Source organism: Pholis gunnellus (genome assembly GCF_910591455.1).
Source record: "Pholis gunnellus genome assembly, chromosome: 12".
NCBI lineage: Eukaryota > Metazoa > Chordata > Actinopteri > Perciformes > Pholidae > Pholis > Pholis gunnellus.
Window position 1 is genome coordinate 6,691,404 of NC_136539.1, and position 23,731 is coordinate 6,715,134.

Here is a 23,731-nt window from a genome sequence, read left to right on the forward strand (position 1 = left end):
AACGCCACAATAGGAAACGTGTTCAATAACAGTGCTCACTAAATATAACTGCCCACGTGAGTTTTGGATTGGACCAAACACACAATAATCAATTGTAACTTCCCCGATGAGATTTTAAAACGGCCCGTTCCCCAGTGGGCGTGGTCAAGCCTGTACGTATGCGGATATCACGTTACCATAGTTACAGCATAGCCGCAGCTCGCCTGTTGACTGAATCTCTGCGGTAACTAGCGTAACTAGCCGAGAATGAACTGCGCTAAAGTGGCCTGCTGATGATTTGTTAACCACTGAGCTAGAGCGCTTGCTTCAGGAGCATTAAGGTAATCCAGATAAATAATGAAGGGTGATATTCCCGAGCTAATGCCTGAGGTTATCCTCTTATAGCACAGAAGGTAACGTTAGCGCTCGGTTCAGAGCTACTGAAAAGGTTGACAGCTTTAACGATTGACCGACGTTGTAATGCTTCCGTTTTCTTTTCAAAATAAAATCCCAGTTTAGTAACGCCAGCTACTTTGGTTTGATAGCGAGCAGAAAACAAGCACCGCCTTTATGTACAACTATTTATGATGTTTTCGAAACTAATGTTTTAGGGACCCATCTGTAAATGTCACATGAGTCTTGCAAATGCTTCTTAAAACATTGTTGAAACCGGGATATTACGTTAAAATAAGATTATATGTAGTGCCCGTTGAGTTTGCATTGAAGAAAGTACTGTAACGTTATAAATTACGTATATTGATGAGAACATTTTACATCCATGTGATTTCCACATCATTGATTTTGTACCACGTGGCCCCCGTGCTCTGTGAGGCACTGTTATTATTTATCACGTGAAGCTATTGTTTGCTAAGGTTAGTGCTTTTTATGTCATTAAGTGGGTGTTGTGGTAGCAACCAAACACGAGAGCCACTTACTTACTTTGTTTCTAAACCATAGCTCGAAATGTTCCTGCTGTTATTTTGAAAGGAAACCCTATTACCGGAAGTCGTAATGCAACAAACAGAGATAACTTCCCTCTGTTATTTGCAGCCATGTTTCTATGGCGAGAATACTAATGGTAACGTGTTTTTGTTTTTTTTACTACAGTATGCGCTCTAATTACTGTAACGTCCCGTAGGAAGGAGGGTCTACAGGTAGAGATACATTCAAACCTGCACTGACAAGTATTTATTTAGGTTTTACGGCTTTGTTATTAGCCAACTAACGTGTGTTAGCTAGTTAGGTGACGTTCACGTGAAACAGCGTTCACCGTTAGTCATGCGTTTGGCTCGACATGTAGTAGTGTAGCCAGTTGTTTAATTGTTGGTCTCCAGCAGGGTGTGAAGGATGTCTAATGATCTCGCGGGTGTGTGGGAGGTGGCGCTGAGTGATGGAGTCCACAGGATAGAGTTCGAACATGGCACGACCACCGGAAAGAGGGTCATCTACGTCGATGGAAAGGTATGAATCACGAAACGTCAAAATACAACCAAAAAAATGTTTTTTATTTACGAATGACAGCAGCTTTTCATCACTGATTTGCACACCGGACTGCAGGAGCTACTGAGACGGGACTGGATGTTCAAACTTGTGGGCAAGGAGACGTTCAACGTGGGCAAATCGGAGACCAAAGCGACCATCAACATCGACGCAGTCAGCGGGTTTGCCTACGAGTACACCTTGGAGATTGACGGGAAGAGCTTGAAGAAGTACATGGAGAACAGGTCGAAGGTCACCAGCACCTGGGTCCTCAACTTGGACGGCACCGACTGCAGGGTGGTCCTGGGTGAGCCTCTCTTGTGTTCGTACTGTATGCTGGAGCAGAGCTTAAGCTCTCCAACAGCTTTAAGCCACCTCTGTCATCTGGGCAAGTTAATCCTTCTTATGGTTACACTGCTTACAGTCGATCAGGCTGCATGCCACCTGCAGGACTACTGTACATTAGCGTGCAATACATATCTATGAAGCGCAACAATAAAAACAAACACACGTGTTGTTAATTCACTGAAGTGGCAGAAATATGTGGATGTGATCTGTAGCAGCAGTATCACAGAGAAGGCTTTGTGGCATCATGGTGGTGTTAAATCTGACAGTTAATGTGGATCGAGCCATGCCTTTTAAGGCGTTAGTTTTTAACTGTAACTAAAATAAGACAGACAACTTTCAAATTAACCTCTCGGCCACATAAGTCACATCTAAACTTGAGATGCTGGAGAATAGTTCATTGGGAATGCATGTGGCTGTGAGAGAGCTGTGTGTTATCAGGGATATGTTTTATTCTTATGTATGCATGATTGCAGCTGCCACACAGATTGCAAACAGGGGATGACTCCCGTCTCATTCGCTCTTTTGAGATTGCTTATTCCTCCTCCATCAGTTACACCACCACAAGTCTAGTGAGTATCTCCTCGTGGTGAAACAGGGAGGGGTCCACTTGAAGTCACGTTTTATTATAAAGCGGCATCATGGTTCTATTTTTCATACTTTATATTTATTATTTTACCGAACAAGATAAGATAAAGTAAGATAAGCCTTTTATTGATACCCAGAGGGGGAATCCAGGTGTTCTTGCAGCATAAGGACACATAAATAGAGAAAGTACACAAATAATTAATTAATTAGTTAAATTAAAATAAATAGAAATAGAAACTAAACAAGAGTAATTCTAGTCAATATTACATAGTGGCATAGTGGTGTGATTAGTAGCAGCAAATGTAAACAGAGTACACCAGAATAATAAATATTATGATTCAGTAATGATACTTGTTTGTCTGTATTATTACTGAATTTAATAAGAAAAAAGACCTTCCTTAAATAAGTGCATCTTAATAAATACATTTTATGGGATATTGTACACAATACTCGTTACTTAGTAACATATGAAGTCCAAAATATAAAGCCTCCTATGACAGATATACACATTATAATACACACAATATAACTTTATTCATATATTCATAAACAACTCGGGTTAGAAACTGAGATGCTTTTCAAGAAGAAAATATGACAAATCACTCATTTTGTAGATGTTTTTTCTCATTTGTTTTTTGTGTGATTTGTTTCAGTGCTGTGATTCCAGATGATTTGAAATACAGTCATTATTATTATTATTTAGTTTCAGTTCAGGTTACCCAATCAAAAGATATGCTTTGAAAGCATCAACTGAAATACCACAAACCAGAATGTATTCAGAGTTGCACATAGAAATGTGTGAATACACTGATTTACATTGACCACAGTTTCTCCACCTCTAGCAATTCAATGTTGTTTTTAAAGAGGTCAAGAACTAACAAGTTGTCTAACAAATAATCTGAGTTATTCTAAGAAACCTCATCAGTATATGTTTAACTTTAACTACTATAATGTTTTTCAAAAGGAGGTGGATTATTCTGGGTAGATGTTCTATTCATATGGTGATCTATCTGTCACAACGAGGTGATCAGATCAACTCAAACACTCTGCTGCCTCACAGGCTGACAAACTAACGGGATGAATAAAGACGGACTTGTTCAGCAACTGTTAACCGGCAGTCACATCACAGTATGTATTGCCCCACAGCTGGCATGATTCAGTGTCTGTTTACTTTCTTTACAGAGAAAGACACGATGGACGTTTGGTGCAACGGGCAAAACATCGAGACCGCAGTAAGTACAACGGGACCTGAATTTAAGAAGCCGTGAGTACAAAGTGAGAAACCACAGCACGTGTACAGATGCCGCAGCCGACGTGGAACTGAACCGTCTTTCGTCCGCCCCTCTTTTCTTGCTTTCCACGCGCAGGGGGAGTTCGTGGACGACGGGACCGAAACACACTTCACGCTCGGGGACCACAACTGCTGCGTGAAGGCCGTGAGCAGCGGGAAGCGGCGAGACGGCATCATCCACACGCTGCTCGTGGACGGCACGATGATAGCCGAGTGCACGGAGTGACCGCGCGTGCACGTTTTGTACGAGAGCAGGGTTCTGGGTGCAGTGACTTGGTGGACGTGTATAGTAGGGGGGGGCGCGCATTTATAAACTGTTGGGAGTTTCAGGGACCAACTGCGCAGAAATGTGAGCTTGTTATGTTTCCATGTAGGAAGAGTAGAGGAGGACCTGGGTGCAGCCATACATTTCAGCCACAAAAAAGGGATTTACTGTTTAAAAAAATGTATCTTCACACTGAAGATGGAGTTGCAAACTGTGATTTTTATATTGATGAACTAGTTTCAGTAATATTATCAGCATTAGAGGCCAGATGTGCCATTATTTATCTATCTCAGCCGGGCTCGGTCTGTCAACATGAGCAGCTGGTCGTAGAAAACCACCACACACACACACACACACCTGCAGATAACCGGAAACACTCTCACCGCTCTCCGTGCTCGCTTTCTTGTGTCGGTAGGAGGATTAAACACCGGGACGCGGTTTCCTTGAATGTAGCTCGTGCGTGATCTCTGTTTGGTCCTGTAGTTGACGTGTCACATGGTGTTTTGTGTGACTGGGTCAGCCGATCGGTAACGCAGTAGTGTGTCATTAGCTTTTTAGCGGCCCGCTAGGCTACGTCGTCGCCCATTGCAATGGCAGCAACCGTTCCGTAGACAATCATTCATTACCGGCATTGTTGCCGGTAATGAATCACGCGCACAGCTGAAATAAATCACCCGCTGAGAACCAAACGTACTCCGTCACCATAAAGAGATGTGTGGGCTTCTGTTTGTGCTGTCAAATGATGTCTTTGTTTGTTTTATGTCAAGGACAGATGTTACTCAGACTAGAAACATGTGTTTTATAAAATGATGATCACAGATTGAATGTTTTTCTAGTGTATTTAAATGCTTGTTTACGTGCTGAGGAGACTTTTACTTTTTATGGAGCTATGAGAACACTTAACAAGTCGTGAGCAATAGAGAAGGAATAGACAGCCGCCGACGACAGTTAAAAAGCCACTCAATGGATCTCAAGTTAAGTTATTTCCTAGCTGGTCAAGGATGAACTTGAATACTCAATAGAGCAGATGTTAGTGTCATGAGGTATACGAGGGACTTCTCTTTGTGTCTGTCTTAAAGCTTTATGTTAATACGTGTATTTAATTTGGTTTACCATTACATGTGTGTACACCTTTGTAATATGTATTTTATTTGATTAAATCCATGTAGCTGATCTGGTTTTGTTGTTGAGCTTTCCGAAAGGATCTTCAAATATAAATTAATATTAATATTATTATTAGAAGCCATGGGTTGTTTCCATATTCTCTGAAGTAATGTTGCGAATGTTGTTTACGAACAAAAAAAACAATACAATGAATCAATTTTTTTTTTTTTTACATTGTTTAATTTTGATTTCAACATCAGACACTAACTGCAGCCACCAGGTGCTCTATTCAAATGAGATTAGCGTACAATCACAGGTACAATGTGTTGCTCGACTGATATTTGCATACATAATGTGGGGCCTCTGAACAAACGCCTCACAACACCAAGTGTTAAAAAAGTATATTTCTGCCATATAAGGGCATTGTTAAAGTAGAATCTTTGATATAGAAATGATTGTGCTACGATGTAAAATATGTTAATTGCCCCCCAAAAAACTCAAAGCAAATGCCGTGTCTTTCTTAAGCTGAATATACCTATATGATTTCAAGAAGTAAGGCAAACCTTTTTCTAATAGCAAATACATGAATCAATAATACACTTTAGCGTGTTTTCAAAGAATCTCACTTCCTGTTCCCGTTCTTACATCTGTATCGGTGAAGGACACTGAAGGAATTACTCCTCAGCGCATCTTACAGGTGAAGATGTACGTGGGCAGAGCTTGGTGGCCGCTAAACACGACGGAGACATCCGGTTCTCCGTTCACACTGTCGTACATGTCGAGTGGATCTGTCCCCACAGCAGGTGGCAGAATGAGACCCTTTTGACCGGGGGTGGAGCGTCCTGTCAGCACCTCGGCCTCCACGAAGTACAGATACTCCTTTTCCTCCTTCGGCGGCTTCCACACTTCCATGGCCGCCTTCACGTCGCCAGCGAAGTAGATGCCCTCTCCGTACAATGGCTCTGTACACAGAGGAGCACACAAAAGGAAAACAGCTGCTGAGTTTTTTAAGACCCTAGAAATGATGACCAGGCGGAAAATAATGTTTGCACGTTTATCAGATGCTATTTGTGGCAGCGCTATCTTACCATCAGGTGGCGCGTACTCGGCATGGAATCCAATATGGCTGACCATCTCACAGAAGTGTGCCGGTATGCGTTGAAGCATTCGTCGGGGAGGAATGGTGCAGCTCAGCTGGTTTTTCTTGAGGCCGAAGAGCGTCTCCAGTGTACCGTTCTCCACTTTGTCCATCTAAAAAAATATATTTTTTTTTAACAGGTCAAGCAGTGGTTCACCACAACATCATCAAGCATGTTGCATTTACACAAACCGTACCTTCAATATCCACAGCCCGTCTTTTTTGAAGGTAGAACATCTCTCCATGAACTCTGGTCTTCTGTTGTCGACCATCTTTCTTCCAAAGGACAGGTTATTCGTTGACAAGGCTTGCAGCATGATGCCTTCTTCCTCCGCGGCGAAATCCCTCTGGATGCTGCAGAGCATGGCCTCCACCTGCAACCCAGCGACTACAACATCCTCCACCGACTTCCCGCTCACAGTCAAGCCGGCGCGGCCGTTCTTGAAGAACTCCTCGCTGGAGAGGCCCTCTTTGAAAAGACGGGACAGCTGCAGGTGTTGCTGCTCGCCGAAGTGCTGGATGAAATTGTTGCAGATGATGACGGGGCCGGAGGATTTGTTGAGAAGGCCGGTGAGCCACCGTTCGGCCTCGCGAGTTACTTCGTTGGAGGGCCCGGTCAGTCGGATCTGCGGCGTGGGAGCTCTGCCGCCACGGAAGCCTTCTACGTGCTCAACTGGTGGTGGAGACCAGTTCGCAGCTGAAATTTAGTAACACTATAAATATTTCATAATTCCAGCAGGATATGCATTCTTCTACGTGTTTGTTTTTTTTTAAATTAGCTTTACCGGGTTTCTCCGTTGATGTCACCGCAAGGACATTGCACATGTAGTAGTTTCTTAAATCAAAACTAGCGTTCTGCAGCGCAGCAAGAAAAGCAATGGTCCCCTTTAAAGTACATGAAATGATGAAGTGAAATGTGGTTGTTACCTTGTGTAGAGCCGGGATGAAATGCCTTGTGCTTGAGAAATCCCATTTGCTCCTCAAAAGCCTAAAAAGAGAAGGCCATTAATGTACACGTCTATCAGATTACATTTCCTGGAGCTATTGAGCTGCAGCATTGGCAGCAGAACTTGTGTGACCGGACAAACCCAGTGAACAACTCTCAGCAAGTGTAGATAGTGTCTCACACCACACATTCCACCCAACGGGTATTACATTGCAAGTTATCTTCCTCTTATGATTACTGTCAAGGAAACCATTCATTTAGCCACCGGCTGCAGACACAAATGGCCAATACGGCAACGTTATTCTAATATCGACATCAGCATTTTAGTAAAACAACCTTAAATGTGTCTTTGTCCTTAGGAAATATGACGAAATGAACGTCCAGCTTCGCTCTGATATTCTGGGCGAAGTCTACCACGGCCTGTGTCATGATTTGGGCGGATTCCTTTTTGCTGAACCCGAGCGCTCCAGTGCCGATGGCAGGAAAGGCGATTGACTTGTGGTTCTTTGTGGCTGCCAGACACAAGCATTCAGATACTGATTTAAGAAGAATCTGTGATGAATTCCACTGTGGACAGACAAAGAGACACAATCAAGCTCCTATTACAGTACATAGCTAACACTTTATGTATAGTAATATCTTTGTGTGTTTAGGCTTTCGGTTGTGCTACTTTTCACAATACATCCGTGCTACGTGCTAATGCTACTTGGAAGGTGTGCTCTCTCGATCAAGAAGACTAATCTAACCAAATCAACTCCTTGATGGGATATGTTTTTCAGGTGTGACATATTCAGTCTACATTTCATTTATTTACAATTATGGATTTATCTAACTCTGAACTTGCTATATCGCCACTTCACTCAGAACACCCAACAACAGTTAAACTCATACCGTACCTCCGATGCTCCGGGAAAAGAGGTATGAAACACCTCTTTACAGCGCAGCCTGTAGGGTTGAGTGGTGACGACACATCCTGTCCCACGAGCGTTCCAAATTTCGTCTTGCATTTTTCTGCTGGCTTTGTCCAACAACGCTTTGGAGATTTCACCAACACTCAAGTCTCGATCGGTTGACATGGTGTTTACAATGACATCTGTCTGAGAGAAAACTTAGTTGATGCATGAAAATGCAAATATGCAGCTAGTGCATGTACTACGTTCATACAGCTAAAAAAATGTTCATACAAGCAGCGATTCACATTTATTGTATAAAGTAAGTAAATAATTATATATTGAAGAAACATTAAAGATTAGTACCTGCTGTTCCTCGATTTTACCCGTCTTCAGTGTCAGGAGGACGTTTCCAAGCTGGACGGAAGCTGCTGAGGTTGTGGCTGCACCGCTGCTGTCGCTGTTGGTTAATATCTGACGGCAGGCCCGCACCATTTCTGCCACCGTGGGCTCGTCGATGTTCGTAAGGTGGATCTCTTTGGGGAAATGTGCTGAATAAACAGCGTTTTCATAGTAGCGTTTCACACTCGTCACTATGGTGGTCGCACACTCTGACAGGGGGTAGTTGAACAGACCAGAGCTTATGGCAGGAATGGCAACGGACTGCAGCTGGTTTTCCTCAACTCTGTCAAGAATGCTGCGGATGACCTCCTCCAACAGCGGCTCAGCCCGTCTAACATCTGACTTATAAGGCTGGTTTGGTAGCCAGGGGCCCACAGCATGAATAATCTTCTTGCACGGTAGGGACCCGGCACCAAGAACAACTGCATTCCCTGTTTTCAAGGAACCGTTCTTCGCAACGTAATTGTCGCTCTCTCTCTGTATTTGTGGACCACCGGCGTTGGACAGAGCTAGAGCAAGGCCGCCATAATGCTGAAGTCTTTCGTTAGCGGCATTCACGACAGCATCCGCCTGGACATTGGTGAGATCATCCTTCCACACGGACAACTGGACGCCTCCGAGCAGAGTAGCGGTGAACCTTTTCTCTGGCTTGACGGTCGGCCTCCTCTGCTGCGCAGCGCGCGGATCTCTTTCGAAATCCACACCGTCGATGATGGCCTTGCATCCAAACTTGCTTTCAAGGACGCCACTCAGAACAGGGCCACATTGTCTCACAATGTTCAACGCAGTCCCATGAAGAGGAATGTCTAATTTACTGGCCATGGTTCCTAAACAGAAAAAATAAAAACTTGTGTGAGTAAATCGTACAACGACACCAGAGTGAACCGAGACAAGAAACACAATTGAATGACTGACAATATCTTTACACGCTCAATACATATGTTGAGCTGAATATGTAAGAAATATGACATGTGGCTTATGGCACGAAGGGGAAGGATTTTGAGTTTCTATAAAATAATCAAACAGCAAACTGCAGGTGAGGCACAAAAATAAATGGGATTGCCAACAGAAGTGGAAGAGCATCATGGACTCAATTTGATAGTCATTTTGATAATTGTTTAAATATCTACACACTCGATTGGTCTTTCAATAGGATTATAAGATTCCATTCATAAAAACGATCCCTGATACACTAAGTCTATTGATCATATATGAACAACTTCTAATCATTTTAACATTCAATATACAACTTAATCAGGTCTGAAAAATCATACTATTCACTGGAAAATAACCACGAAGTAACAGCTATAAGTGCTGTTTTCCTTTCACTCCAGCAGAGGGCGACATAGACCAGAATCCGATATACAAGATTATGCCAATAAACATAATCAGTCACCTGTATCAAAAGGACACGAGCTGAGTGTGTTCTTATCCCACAGAAGTACATAAAATACAGACGAATATACTGCTTGATACGTTAATAGTACACAAAAAGTTATTTACTTCACTGTAAAATATGGGAACTGCACAAGAAAAATGTTAACATTAATTTAATACTCTTTCTGCAGTTGTCTCACGCGAGTTGTTGCTCAATTACACTCCACTTTTAAATGAGTTAGCATACTGACATGTTTCAGTAGCCGACTTCACATTGACAGCTTCCTTATGAACGCCTTTAGTTGCCATTACGTTTAATTTGACTCGCCAAAAAGGTTTAATTGCCTTAACATTAATTAAGCCGCCATTATTATTTGTTCGGTTGTTACAGTAAAACAGCACGAGCTACCTGACGCACGGTGTTCACGAGACAACAACAACACAAATTCGCGCTAGTTTTAAGTCCTCGTAGTCCACCATGTATTCCGACGCTTACGTTAAATTCAGCTAATTTAAACGAGTAAAGAAAGTGTATTGTGCAGCGGTGTTACGCTACTCACCGTCCGCGCTGGAAAGTACCGAGTAAAGCCGAAAGTGAAACGACAGAAACAGGGCGCGGACCTCCCAGAACTCCCCCACGGGATGTTAGTCAATCTTCTGTCTAACCAGACATCTCTTTCACATAACTCACTGGACAATATAACAACAACATACCCGCGTCCCGTCTTTGCTCGCAGCACTCTCTGCGTCAACGTTTCATGGCCGCGCACTCGACAACGACGTCGAAAAACAAACAAAGTCTCCGTTTCATTTCCTGAGAAACAAAAGCGAAAGTAAAGCCCGGGCAGAGTGTGTCGGGGAACCAGCGACGATGGCGGACGCGTACTCGTATGCTCTGCGCGTCGAGCTCGAAGAAAACAACACACCACGACTCAGAAACAAGTTAGTGAAGTACTTTCAGAGTAAGAAGTCGAACGGCGGCGACTGCGAAGTTGAGTATGAAAACGGCAGCATGACGGCGGTGCTGCGCTTCCGCAGCGAGGAGGGTAAGTTTGGCCCCGAAAAAAACTAGACCGCTGCTTATCTAACTTAAAAGTAACTAATTATAACCAATCGACTTCTATACTGAGAGTGCTTCAATGTGGGTTTTTTCTCTCCCCCAATTAAAGACCAGCAACATGTTTTGGAGAAAGAGTCGCATCAGATAAGTTTGGATAAAGGCGTGTTGAAGATGACGGTTCACTTACCAACAGATGTGACAACAACTCAGGTAAGTGGATACAAAAGAGTTGTTTATCTGTGAGAAAAAGATACATTTTAAGACCCCACCTCGGTACTTTCTTGTGGTCAGTTATAATGGGGAAGTGTTAGCCATTCCTATAATATTCACTTCCTGCACCACATGAAATACTGATATTAAAATATATTCTTCATAAACTGGGTATCATTAACCCTTTCTCAGCCTCCAACAGGACTGTTGGTTTTATCAGTGTGAGATACGCTGTAAAACACAATATAAAAAGCTATAGCTGTAGGCCTGCAGGTCCGTCTCTCTGGTAGTCACGTGATTAATGATTAACCACCCAAGGCCGTTCTGCAGCCTGTGATTCATCTTTCTCTCCCTTTCTGCTGTTTTGGATCATAGAGGTGCACACCAGAAGTACAAAACACTTGGGAAGCATTGTTTGCTGCTTGACAAAAAAAAAAAAAAAACACACCCTGATAATTTGTCTGACTGGATTCCTTTTCAAAGCAGCTGACATTTTGGGCATCATGCCATGTGAAACCGGTTATATGGGATGTCAAAGTGATCAATAAAACAAAAGGTGATTAAAATATATTTATATGTGTTTTACCACTCTGTAGGAAGCTCCAGCTGATGAACCCAACAAGAAAAGTAAGTACTCATCAAAACAAACATGTGTCCTACTGACTATCTCTTAATAATAGTGAATTGTATGCCTCCGCATTAAGGCTTTATGATCTACAGTCGTCTGTCCGTCCCATTCTCGTGAACACGATATCTCAGGAGCACTTTGAGGGGATTTCTTTCAATTTAAATTTGGCATTAATATCCACTCGGGCTCAAGGATGAACTGATTAGAATTTGGTGGTCATAGGTTAAGGTCACTGTGACGTCACTAAACACAATCTTGTGTCGTATCTCAAGAATTCACATCCTTATTATGACATGTAGCACAGTATATGTATGTAACAAAATAGAAATATACCACTAACAGTTTTATCCATTTTCTGGTTTTCTTTTTAAATTATAACATCAATTAGTTTTTGTTTTTTTGCCAATATAGTCTACTAAAGTTAATAATTGTATGCATACATGTGGTCAGCAGTTTCCTTTGAATTATTAACCCCAATTATCTTGATAAATATATGTTTATATATATTTAGACAGATTTGGGTTTGTTGCCTCAGGTCAACAACGTGCCAAGAGAGTACCGAAACACCAAGGTTCTTTATAGTTCATATGATTAGAGGAATAAGGAAAACAAGCAATATATGAATAGTTTAGTGGGGTGTTCCCCACCAGGATAGGGGTGGAACCTCTGCCACTTCTTCATCTTCCTCTTCATCCACAGACTCAGTGTTGTTCAACAGACAAGCATTTCCCTATAAGGAAAACATGAATCACACATTTGAATGTGTCATTTACCCTCTTCATCTACTGACATGCATGCAAACAAACACAGCTAAACATTTACACTCACTCACTCACTCACTCACTCACTCACACACGTTACTCTGCTGACTGACCCCTGACCTCCTAATTGTCTCTCAAACGATCCTAACTGATCATATTCTTTGCTCTCATACTATGTTCCTGTGTCCATTTCTATAATTATCAGAAGATAGTGAAGTAAAAACAGTGACTATTATTATAATTATCATCTCCACACTATAGCAGGATATTGCCTGAACACAAGTGGTCTAGCTGCACAATGTTGCCCTGAGTCAACAAACAAAAAAAACACAATTTTAGTATATAAATAAAAACAAAATAAGTCTTTAGGCAATCAAACATACTTCTTTACATACTAATGTGCATGCATTTTTTTATATAAAGATATTTCAATTTAAACATGTTAAAAAGCTAGAGTGGACTTACCAATTCGTGGCACTGTGTCCTGTGCAGCTTTGCTTCCTGGAAAGAGTGCTTCACTCCCAAACAAAAGGTCAAACCCACTTAATCCTCTCATTTCATTGGACACAGACATGTCTGGTGATAGTATATACTGTTTTCAAGTTAAAAGCAATTAAAAGGGAGGTGTGAGGTCCAAAAAGGTAGTTTGTTGCCTGAGGGCAATAAGATGCCATAGAGGGTTAGAGTTTAGTTGTGTTGGAGTACAGAGAGCGTAGATTTTCAATGTCATCTCTGAATTTTTAGCTGATTTCAAAAACCGTGGATGAGGCCGAACCCTCTCACGAGATTGTGTTGTCTGACGTCAGTGTTTTCATCTTACAACTTAAACCTTTTCACAGTGTGTTTTCAGTTCATCAAAGTTAATTGTAACTTTTTTGGTGGACTAAAAATGTGTTATTCAGCATTCAGTTGTTCGTAGCTCCACCGTCTCGTGTCACTTCTGGTGGCAACATGCCAAGATGGCAACGGCCGAAAGTCCAAACTGGAGGCCTCAAAACGGCAGTCCACAAACCAATGGGCGACTGCGTCCACTTATACAGTCTACAGCAGGCACCTGTCACAAGAGGGTAGCAACAGGGGCTGTAAAATGAATATTGCACTAACCTAAGCATCGCTTTACATTTTTATAAAATAAAAGAAAACTCGATAAATGAAAGAAATACATTTATTTTGGTGTGAGAGATCTGTTTGTCTGGCCACCTAAATAAATCAAATGCGGGGTAAACACTTGGAATACACACAAATAGAGATCTCCTTTATGGTTTGCTGTTGTTTAATGTTAAATGTTCTCACTTCTTTAATAAACGCATGTTCAGCCACTAAACCCTCATGTCTCACTCACAGCGGATGTTGCTGGGATCAACAAGCAACCGAGCACCGGCGACCACACACCTGCAGTCGAGGTTCAAACCGAGGCGCAAGGCGGAGCGGATGAGATGGCAGACGAAGAGCTGTGCTCCACTTCTGCTGTTTTAGGAAACATTCCAGAGTCGACAAACCAGGAGTTTTTGGAGATGCTGGTGGAGAACGTTTTAAAGGATTCTCCATCTGCCAGCCAAAGCTTCACTCTGGAAGACATTCCTGACATCTACTCTGCAGTGGTGACTTTTAAGAGTGAAAAAGGTACTCATTTACTGTGTGTGTGTGTGTGTGTGTGTGTGTGTGTGTGTGTGTGTGTGTGTGTGTGTGTGTATTTATAGTTCCACAAAGCTCCAGAGGGTTTTCCTTATTATCCAGGTACAATCAAAGATGCATATAGAAGCATTTAGAAATAACACAAACCTACTACTTAAAAAAAAAACATGCTTTTTGTAGAATATAATTTTGTTTGAGAAAACATGTATGACAAACACCAATAGACAGCCAATGGCACTAGGTCACATGACCATTGCATCACTTAAGCTGAATTACAACAGAAATGTACTTCTTGTGAGAAATCCCTTTATTCCTGCTGCCGCTAATAAGCAGTACAAAAATACAACATAGAGGTGTTCTCACCCTGAATACTGATACATAACAATATAACATTCCTGCTGCTTGCCAGCTTAAACCACACGTGCCAGATGCATATGACAGAGTATACGCTTATTGAACAGTATTGCGTTGACTATAGAACCTGACAAAATGATTATTGATGCACCGCTGACCATTAAAGGTACCTTTTGGGAATTTTCTTCAAAACAAAGTTAAGTTTAAATTTAGTGCTTTTCACCAAAACGTATTATGAGAATCTTCACAGTCATGAAACACACATAATATATGTCCTTCCTCCTTAAAACATTTGCAAACCCAATTTTAAATAATTCAAAAGCTGCATTCCAAATTACATACTTTTTATTTTTACCTTTAGTACATACTGCAGCTGCCCTTACAAAGTTGGTACAGTAGGGGGGATTAAAGTCAATGGATCAATACATGGGCCTACAAACACTGTTGATTTCTTCATTTGGAGACTACATGATTCCTATTTTGGTTCAGTAAATGTCTGCTGTCAGTCAGCCTGGTAAACGCAGGAGAGCGAGCCACTGTCCACTCAGCTCACGTCTCACTTCCAGTTGGGTTTCGCAGTAAGAAAGCACATAAAGCTGTTTATTGTCTGTGTTATTGCCTAACTACCATCACCTTTTATCACTATCTCACAGAAAACACTGATTTCGTGACAAGATGCCCCCAAAACAGGACGTTCACGAAGAAGGGACTATCAGTCCGGCCTCTTGAAGCCACGGAGCAAGTTGTAGTTGAAGACGTACGACATTTTAGTGAAGATCTCCTCCGCCTTTATTTTGAGAATGCAGGAGGGGACGTGGAAAATGTTGTGCTGAATGAAACGGAACAGTCTGTCATCATCACCTTTGAAGACTGTAAAGGTAGTAGTCATTAAATATTACATCAGAGATTAACACCTTTTCTTTAATTTGAATTTTAGACAGTGTGACGGTTTAATATTTGATTGTTTTTATTCCCCCATAGCTGTTCAGACAATCATGAAGAAGAAGCATCACATCAAAAAGGAAGAGATCAAAGTTTATCCTTTTTATAAGTCTTTGGGAACCGCCCTCTACGGAAAAGATAGGCCCCCGCTAAAACTCCCTGCTGCTGTCTCTGAGTCCGTTGACGACGCTGTCTGGAAATACCTTAATGACAATCAATCGGCTGCAGAGACCATTCAAAGTCAAATGGCAAAAGACTTCTGCAGCGTAAACCTCAACCAATCCGCTGTGTGCTTGAGCCCCCTATCTTCCCTACTACAGGAAAAAGATGCCAAAGACCTCATCAAAAAATGGCGAGATACTGTGAAGTCAGCCTTTGCACAAGCTCTGTTAAAATTCAAATCCCTGAAGCTTCAGCCAGAGTCCGAGGCATGGGAGGAGTCTGAGGAGAAGATCAGAGAGACGCTACTGAATGAGGATGTGGTTGTCGTGCCTGAACAAGCCAGCGGTGTCATATCAGTGGCCGGTCTTGTGGCTGATGTCAACAGACTGGAGCCAACTCTTTGCGAAATCGTAAACAAAATTGCCAAAAGGGTGCAGAGGGTGAAATCGAGCGAGACCCAACTGATCAAAATGTTGCCATCAATTCATCACATCCTAAGTCAAGACGGTCTTAAGGACAAGCTGCTACAGGTGTACCCAGAACTTAAAATATCGTTTAGGAAAGACAGTGCAGGTTTAGAAGTAACTGGCTTTAGGGACGAGATCTCCACAGCAAGCAAAGTCATATTTGATGCAATTTTAGCACTAAAACGGCAGAATTTGGAAATAGATAAGTACGTGCTTGACTCGTTGAAGGATGAACAACAAGAGGAGCTGACAAACGCTCTCCTCACATCCAATGGAATAAATGCGGCATTTGAGATCAATGCTCACAGGGTGCAGCTCATTGCTGCTTCCGACAACGATCTGAGTGATGCTGAAGACCATCTGAAGAGGCTGCTAATATCTCAAAACATTGACGTTGAAGACAGCAATGTGCTCGCAAAGCCAGAGTGGCAGGAGCTGGTCAGTCAGTTAGGGAATGCCAACAATAACTCATGCGGGCGAATTCAAATCCACACCACTGGGCAACAAGTCGTGGTGTCTGGTCACAAGGACAGTATCAAAACAGTTTGCAGTAAACTTGATGACTTCCTAACGCAGAATGCACAAGTTGAAGAAACCGTTGTGGTCAGGCTCAACACCATCGTTGAATACATTGAAAAGCTTGACCTATCTTGGTTGGAGCCAGTGGAAGACAGAGTTGTGGTGTCTTACAGAAAGGAGGCCATCTGTCTAAGTGGTTCCAGAGTTGATGTCGCAAAGTGCAAGGCCTTGGTTGACAACCTGGTCTCTTCTGTGTTCTTTGAAACTTTAAAAAGCTCCAAGCCTGGAGTGAAGAAGTTATTTAAAGACAAAGCAGACCTGTATGTTTCCTCAGTCTTTCTTAAAACCGGCTGCCTGGTCCAGCTGGTTGATGGACAGGCATTTTTGGCCCAAAGACAAGCACCAAAGCCTGTGTATCAGTTTCAGACAGCCGATGGAGTGGAAATAGCCGTTTGCAAGGCAGACATGTGCAGCTACCCAGTGCATGCAGTTGTCAATGCCTCTAATCCGAACTTGAAACATGATGGAGGTCTTGCAAAAGCACTTCTAAATGCTGCCGGCCCCCAGTTTCAGGCAGAATCTGACACACTAGTGAACTTAAAAGGGCAGCTGAAGCCCGGAGACTGTGTGGCAACTGGTGCGGGGGGGCAGCTTTGCTGCAAAAAGGTCATCCATGCAGTGGGACCCAAGTATGATCCAGCTAGACCCCAGAAGCCTCTGGCGCTGTTGAAAAAAGCTGTTAAAGGAAGCTTGGAGCTTGCAGAGAAGCGCGGCTGCATCTCCGTGGCTCTGCCCGCCATCAGCAGCAACCAAGGCTTTCCTCTCAATGTGTGTGCGGCCACCATCGTCAAAGCAGTGAAGGAGCACTGTGAGGACAACTTCGACGTCAACACCCTGAGGAGGATCCATTTGGTGAACAACGACGACAGCACCGTCCAGGCGATGGAGGCAGCTGTCAGACAGGAGTTTGGAAATCATGGCGTCAGTCTTTCTCCGCAAACTCCCCTCACCAAGACCACCAAGTCTCCCCTTGTGACACCTGCTGCATCTGACCCAAACTGCTTGGGTCAAGTGCAGACCAAAGAGGGCTTGAGCATCACTCTCACTAAAGGAAATATCGAGAATGCAACGGTAATTTAATTTGAACTATCAAGCCTACCCTCTAGCTCTAGAGTATCCCTATGATTGGTTGTGGTCTTGACTGATTCTTACATCACTGATTCTCGACTGTTCTATTATCTAAACAAAGGAAAATAACATGCAACTGCTGACACTCTTTTAACACACTTTTAGACGGACGTGACCGTCAATACTGTGGCTGAAGATCTTGACCTGAACAGAGGGGCAGTTTCACAAGCCATCTTCAGTGCAGCTGGATCCAAACTTCAGCAGTTGGTAAATGCAAATCATGCCACTGGGAATATCGGTGAGGTCATCGTTACCGAGGGCTGCAAGCTGAAGAGCAAACAAGTCTTTCACGCAGTTGCGCCTCATTGGGACAGTGGAAAAGGCACAGCTGACAAGGTAAAGTGTAACACGGTGTACATTTTTGGTTAAATGACTAGAATTCGATGAGGAATATACGTCACTGTAGGGTAAACGTTCAGCATCTTGCACCTCGATATTGATGGGATGTATGCTTTGCCTTCCAGCTCTTGGGTGGCATTTTCAAGGACTGCTTGGGCAAGGCGGAGGACAACGGTCTGACCTCCATATCCTTTCCCGCCATCGGCACTGGGAACCTGGGTTTCCCGAAAGATCTTGCAGCATCACTGATGTTGGATGAAATCTTGGCGTTTAGCAGTAACCAACAACCTAAGCACCTGAAGAAGGTCATGATCATCCTTTACTCACAAGATGCACAGACTATCCAGGTAAGGAAGGAAAACGAGCTTTAGTACTTTCCTTCCCCTATGTGCTAAACTAAAATATAACAGTAAGAAGGTAGTCTATAATTATAATCCTGAAGGTTTTAGTCCTGGTTGATTCGGTGACACCTGTGGTTACTGGTGGGAAAAGCAACTGTGGTTTGATACTACAAGTCCCAGAATTCTGTGGGCAGCAAACAATCTTTGAGCAGCTACTTTTCCAGACCAGAACAGTAAACACTGTGGCTGTTATTAATGAGATACAATTTTAACGGCAACACTGTATACTGTACACATGTATGCATCATTTCCTGTGAATCCCGGGTAGGACTGGCGGACCCCACCACTAGTCATGAAAATAATATGTCTAAATGCATTGAAAAAGCCATACCTAGTTATGGTTTGATTTCATGAAAATCCTAAAATTCTGCAATATCGACCAGTAATAAGTCACTACCACAGCACTGTTAACAAAGAGGGGGTCAGTTTAGTGTGTATTTCTCCTGTTTTATTGTGATATTTGGTATCTTTGTGATTGGGTCTCCAGAATTTCAGTGACGTGTTCACAAAGAAGTTCCCAACCGCCTCAGTGCCCACGAGTTCCCCACAAAGTCAAGGTAGGCAACATTGTTTTGACATTTCAATGTGCAATTACAACGTAATGCTGTATTTGAAAAATGTGTAAGGAATAAAATAACAGCTCTCTAAACAAACATCTTTATAAGGTGAAGTACTTTAAATAGTGTATTTATACACCCAACAAAAAAAACATTTATTTTGTTATGATATATGTACAGGTGAAGATGTAAATGACCTAAATGGTTCAGTAATGATCAAATTATACATTCATTTTATTGACGATCTAATTGTTATATTTTACAATACTACTTTTTTTTTTTCCTTTTCACAAAGAGCTGTACTACTTATTGGGCTTTTGCAGCGCTGTTAATTCTTTATTTGTGTTCACTGCCTCAAGGTCCCTTCACTAAAGTTGTCTCGAGCGCAGCAATGCACGAGACCAAAATGGGAAGTGTGGCTTTGCAGGTGCTCACGGGAGACATAACCAAGGAGACCTCTGATGTCATCGTCAACTCCTCCAATGAGAACTTCTCTCTCAAGTCAGGTAAAGGATAGCCAGCACTGGAATGTTTCAATAACGCAAAATAAGTGTAATTTGGATTGAATGTAAGTATTTATATATTATGTATATTTTTCACGTGAATCCCACACCTCCAATTTATATATATATATTGATTTTGTATATGATGTTTGTTTTAATATTCCTCTCCTCTAGGAGTATCCAAGGCCATTCTGGATGCAGCGGGTCCGGCTGTAGAAGTGGAATGCTCAGTCCTTAGTAAGGAAACATTTACACAAAGATTTGCCACCAAACACAGTATAACATTTATCTTGCTTGGTACTGTAATGACATGGATAAAGAGTCAATCATTAAGCCCATTCTCTGTTTATAACTCAAGATTGTTCCAAAAAGAAGTATTGCTTGAAAACACACGTGACATGGCTGTCAAAGTTCAGTCATTCAAATCCACTGTCAACACCTTTAGGTGCCCAGCCCAACCCAGGCATGATAATAACCCAGCCAGGCAAACTCCAGTGTAAGAAGATCCTCCACCTAGTTGGACAGACGGACCTCGTAAAAATCAAGAAGGTTGTGAAAGAGTCACTGCAACTGTGTGTGACCAACTCATACACTTCTGTCTCATTTCCTGCCATCGGCACAGGTGATATTTCTTAGCAGGACCCATCTTGGTTGAGGTGTTTGTGTTCATGAGTAGAACTCTGAAATTCACGCTGTCCCACTTCAGGTCAAGGCAACGTACAGGCGAAGCAGGTGGCGGACGCCATGCTGGATGCAGTGATTGACGTGTTGAGCCAAAACACTCCCGGCCCCCTGAAGACAATTCGAATAGTCATTTTCCAGCCGCCCATGCTGAAAGACTTCTACAACAGTATGCACCAAAGGGAAGCCACCGACCCGAAAAATAAAGGTCCCACCTTCTTGGGATTCATCGGCTCCAAATTCAAATGTAAGTGCAGTGAGGAGAATCGTTTCAATGCTCATTTTCTTTCATCCATGATCAGTTTTAAATGTTCAATCCTGATGCAGATCTCTGAATTTGTTCCCTCAGCATTATTTGTCAGTGGAACAAGTGTTAAAAAGCCACCGCGAGAGGGGGATTTTGTCATCGAGGCTCTGAAAGTGGACCCTGCTTCCTTCCACATCTGCGGCAAGTCGCAGGCCAGCGTGGACTTGGCCAAACAGCAGCTCGACCAACTGATAACCCATGAACAAAACCACCTCTGCATCACAGACAACTTCATCCTCGGATTCTCCGATGTCGACCACCAGCGCATTGTTGACATCCAGAAGACCATGGACGTGACGATAAGGACCGAGAACAAGAACGCTCAGGCCTCGCTGACCATCGACGGGCTCAGCAAGGACGTGCTCAGAGCCAGCCACGAGATCCACGAGATGCTGAGGTCGGCCAGAGATAAGGACGAGCTGAAGAGGAGAGCGGAGCAGGCGGCCACAGTGGCAGACTGGCAGTACCAGCAGCAGGGGCATCAGTTTATGAGTTTAGATTTAATGACCAACTTCAAGCTTGAGCAAGCTTTGGAAAATAAGCTAGCGAGCGTAAAAGTTACAGTCCTGAGTCACGACTACACCGTCACCATGCCAAAGGGACCCGCCACTGATATCCAGGGGCAAGTCCTACAGATACAGCGCATTGACAAACTGAAAGGTATCTACCCGTGTCCTCTGATAAGTAGAAGCATGCTAGCTGCTGCTACCGTGCTTCTGTGTCCTGCCTGACATCCACAATAACGCAGGATAAACTGATTAAATCTTCACTATGAAGCCAGAATAAAGTGCATTCACACCAGATTTGAGTCTGTTGAGTCGGTAAAATAATTCTCAGGTGTTGGCATGCATTTGGTTTTGGACAGCTTTGTCAGAATTATTTTATAATGTACGTTGTTATCTGGTAATAGTCACAGATTATTACTTTTTGCTTCAAAATTGCAAAAAATGCCTTGTTGACCCCAGGAATAACAAACATGAAATTGTTTATTATGCCGCTAGACGTAGACACGCCTGAACACTGGGATAAGATGCCAGCCAACGCCTCGAGTCTGGCCGTCCTCATCAAGGCTGGGACAGCGGAGCACACCGAAGTCCTCAATCTGTTCCAGGCCACATGCAAACAAACCGTTGTTAAGGTAGACTGCATCTAACGTGCACTCCTATTCAATGAATGATGGTTTTTTTTCTGCCACATGCCACCTGTCTTGTCATCAAGGTGACATTAACACACCAATCGCATATCCGTTACTTTCCCCCTCCTCCTTAGATTGAGAGGATTCAGAACCCCGTATTGTGGAAGAGCTTACAGATCAAGAAGCGCGACATGGAGCAGAGAAACAATCACCAAAACAACGAGAAGCGCCTCTTCCATGGCACCAGCCACGACACCGTGGCCTACATCAACGAACACGGCTTCAACAGGAGCTACGCAGGAAAGAACGGTGAGGAGCTTTAGGTCGGAAATACAGGACACTGTCTTATCAGAGGCTTCCTTAAACTGTATCGAAAAACAGGAAGCCACTGACACATCGCATTCCTTTAAATGTCCATGAGTAGTTTTTACATCACAATGAAGCATATATGTTTAAATCAGTTTACTGTACCTCGGTGTTATTCCAATAGATGTTTAGAACACTACGGTTGTAGTAGTGCAGTTATTTCTGAATATCTACTTTGAAAACACAAAAAACAAGAGACAATTTAATGCAAGTATCACTGCGGATTAACTCAATATCTTTCTGCATTTTTCAGCTGCTTGTTACGGCAACGGCACCTACTTTGCCGTCGGCGCTGCCTATTCAGCCAGTGGCACCTATTCCCCGCCCAATCAAAGTGGGGAGAAGTGCATGTACCTCTGTCGAGTGCTGACGGGGGATTTCACCGTCGGAGTTAGAGGCATGGTCACACCGCCGGCCAAGGGCGGCTCCGTCTCCACTCAGAAGTACGACAGCGTCGTGAACGTAATGGCCAACCCCATCATGTTCATCATCTTCCATGACAGCCAGGCGTGTCCCGAATATTTGATTACGTTCAAGTGAATCAGCCATGCACCGAGACAAACAAACGCCTAATGCCTTACAACATTTAATAACTGATTCATGTTTTTCTTCAGATATTTGGTTTATACTTCCAATTAGTGCACTACTATATTAATAGTCATGTCCTTGTTTACAAGCAACCTGTAATGACCACTAGGGTCAGTATTAATGCTCAGATCCATGTAGTGCCTTGAAATAATCTCTATCGTGTTACGGAATAATTATGCAAGGAGAAATGAAAAGAATGAAAAGAAAGGGTTGTCCAAACATTCTGCCAATTTGTTATGCTTTGTGATTTCACTGAAACCTGTTTGTGGCCCGACGGAAAGCACCTGCGCTGCTCCAGGAAATTATGGGATGGTAAAAAGCTTGTCTGCCATGCATGTGTAGATCAGGTCACCAATCACTTTTGGTTTTGAAAGGAAAAGTGAAAGTTAACCGCTGTTCCAGTAAACCGGCCTGCACAAATAAAAGTTAATACAAGCACACTCATGTGTCGCATTGCTTTCTGTACATTTAACGCACAGCTAATTGCTCCATTTCTATATTTGTTTTTAGCTTTTGTCTATTATCGGAGCATACGTGGTCAAATTAGTAGTTTTCACATTTTGTTTTACAGTCAGTTTTTGTTTGGTTTTCCTTTAACAAACATATTCCTTACATATCTTTGAAAGGCAGAATTTGTCAAATCTTTCCTATTATACCATTACATTTATATATATATATATATAACCATGACGCAGTTCATCATTTAGATAAGATATTTGATGTCACTCAATGTTAAATAATGATATCCCCTCATAAACCCCTCAGTTTACCTGTCAAAGTTATTTATTCCAAAAAATAAAGGTTCTGATATTTTAACACAGACACCACTGTTTGATTTATCACTTGTTTTTCCACTTCGGGGCAGTATAGCTTTCCTTGTAATAAATACATCTATAAGCTTATACGCTTGCTCTATAATAACGATCCAGAAGGCGTATTTAAAATAAAATATTTGCAATAACAACAACATCCTTAGAATGCTTTACTTTGCAATGATGTCATCACTATCAAGATCATAAACTTTTTTTGAAGTCCTTGCATGCAGGTGCTGCCTTCTTGGTCTTAAACATGTACTTCAACGTTTGAAAGTGAATTTGCCTGCTGATGCATGTTCGTTAAAAAAA

General features: G+C 42.6%; 3 protein-coding genes across 4 annotated transcripts; 2 read left to right on the forward strand and 1 right to left on the reverse strand.

Moving 5' to 3' along the window:
• Positions 1-1,018: 1,018 nt before the first annotated feature.
• Positions 1,019-5,088, forward strand: faima (Fas apoptotic inhibitory molecule a). The gene is made up of 5 exons (XM_079169591.1): positions 1,019-1,133; positions 1,314-1,440; positions 1,537-1,765; positions 3,574-3,623; positions 3,759-5,088. Exons 2-5 carry the CDS (start codon positions 1,327-1,329, stop codon positions 3,906-3,908), a joined length of 543 nt encoding a protein of 180 aa, XP_079025717.1. The 5' UTR covers positions 1,019-1,133; positions 1,314-1,326; the 3' UTR covers positions 3,909-5,088.
• A 205-nt stretch (positions 5,089-5,293) lies between these two features.
• Positions 5,294-10,656, reverse strand: parp9 (poly(ADP-ribose) polymerase family member 9). 2 transcript variants are annotated; one of them, XM_079170080.1, is made up of 8 exons: positions 10,519-10,656; positions 8,392-9,254; positions 8,032-8,232; positions 7,472-7,702; positions 7,117-7,177; positions 6,387-6,886; positions 6,140-6,302; positions 5,294-6,013 (listed from the first exon to the last, which is right to left on the reverse strand). In XM_079170080.1, the coding sequence occupies exons 2-8, from the start codon at positions 9,247-9,249 to the stop codon at positions 5,733-5,735; spliced, it is 2,295 nt and encodes a 764-aa protein (XP_079026206.1). In that variant the 5' UTR covers positions 9,250-9,254; positions 10,519-10,656; the 3' UTR covers positions 5,294-5,732. The 2 variants fall into 2 exon arrangements, with proteins under 2 accessions (XP_079026206.1, XP_079026207.1); XM_079170081.1 differs by lacking the exon at positions 10,519-10,656 and adding an exon at positions 10,365-10,494.
• A 5-nt stretch (positions 10,657-10,661) lies between these two features.
• On the forward strand, positions 10,662-23,040 carry parp14rs1 (poly(ADP-ribose) polymerase family member 14-related sequence 1). Its single transcript, XM_079170079.1, has 17 exons — positions 10,662-10,850; positions 10,974-11,074; positions 11,671-11,701; positions 13,808-14,086; positions 15,106-15,330; positions 15,434-17,673; positions 17,836-18,066; positions 18,195-18,416; positions 18,958-19,027; positions 19,387-19,533; positions 19,705-19,767; positions 19,976-20,152; positions 20,237-20,458; positions 20,561-21,178; positions 21,520-21,656; positions 21,788-21,962; positions 22,273-23,040. Exons 1-17 carry the CDS (start codon positions 10,676-10,678, stop codon positions 22,557-22,559), a joined length of 5,400 nt encoding a protein of 1,799 aa, XP_079026205.1. The 5' UTR covers positions 10,662-10,675; the 3' UTR covers positions 22,560-23,040.
• The last annotated feature ends 691 nt before the right edge of the window (positions 23,041-23,731 follow it).

Bases quoted from the DNA above. Each gene is read 5' to 3' on its own strand.
- faima (XM_079169591.1), top strand. From the start codon at position 1,327: ATGTCTAATGATCTCGCGGGTGTGTGGGAGGTGGCGCTGAGTGATGGA. The intron at 1,441-1,536 runs GTATGAATCACG...ACCGGACTGCAG, and splicing joins TCATCTACGTCGATGGAAAG to GAGCTACTGAGACGGGACTG. The intron at 3,624-3,758 runs GTAAGTACAACG...TTCCACGCGCAG, and splicing joins GGCAAAACATCGAGACCGCA to GGGGAGTTCGTGGACGACGG.
- parp9 (XM_079170080.1), bottom strand. From the start codon at position 9,249: ATGGCCAGTAAATTAGACATTCCTCTTCATGGGACTGCGTTGAACATT. The intron at 7,178-7,471 runs GTTGTTTTACTA...TTCTCTTTTTAG, and splicing joins AGGACAAAGACACATTTAAG to GCTTTTGAGGAGCAAATGGG. The intron at 6,303-6,386 runs GTACGGTTTGTG...ATATTTTTTTAG, and splicing joins ACGGGCTGTGGATATTGAAG to ATGGACAAAGTGGAGAACGG.
- parp14rs1 (XM_079170079.1), top strand. From the start codon at position 10,676: ATGGCGGACGCGTACTCGTATGCTCTGCGCGTCGAGCTCGAAGAAAAC. The intron at 11,075-11,670 runs GTAAGTGGATAC...ACCACTCTGTAG, and splicing joins CAGATGTGACAACAACTCAG to GAAGCTCCAGCTGATGAACC. The intron at 18,417-18,957 runs GTAAGGAAGGAA...TTGGGTCTCCAG, and splicing joins AAGATGCACAGACTATCCAG to AATTTCAGTGACGTGTTCAC.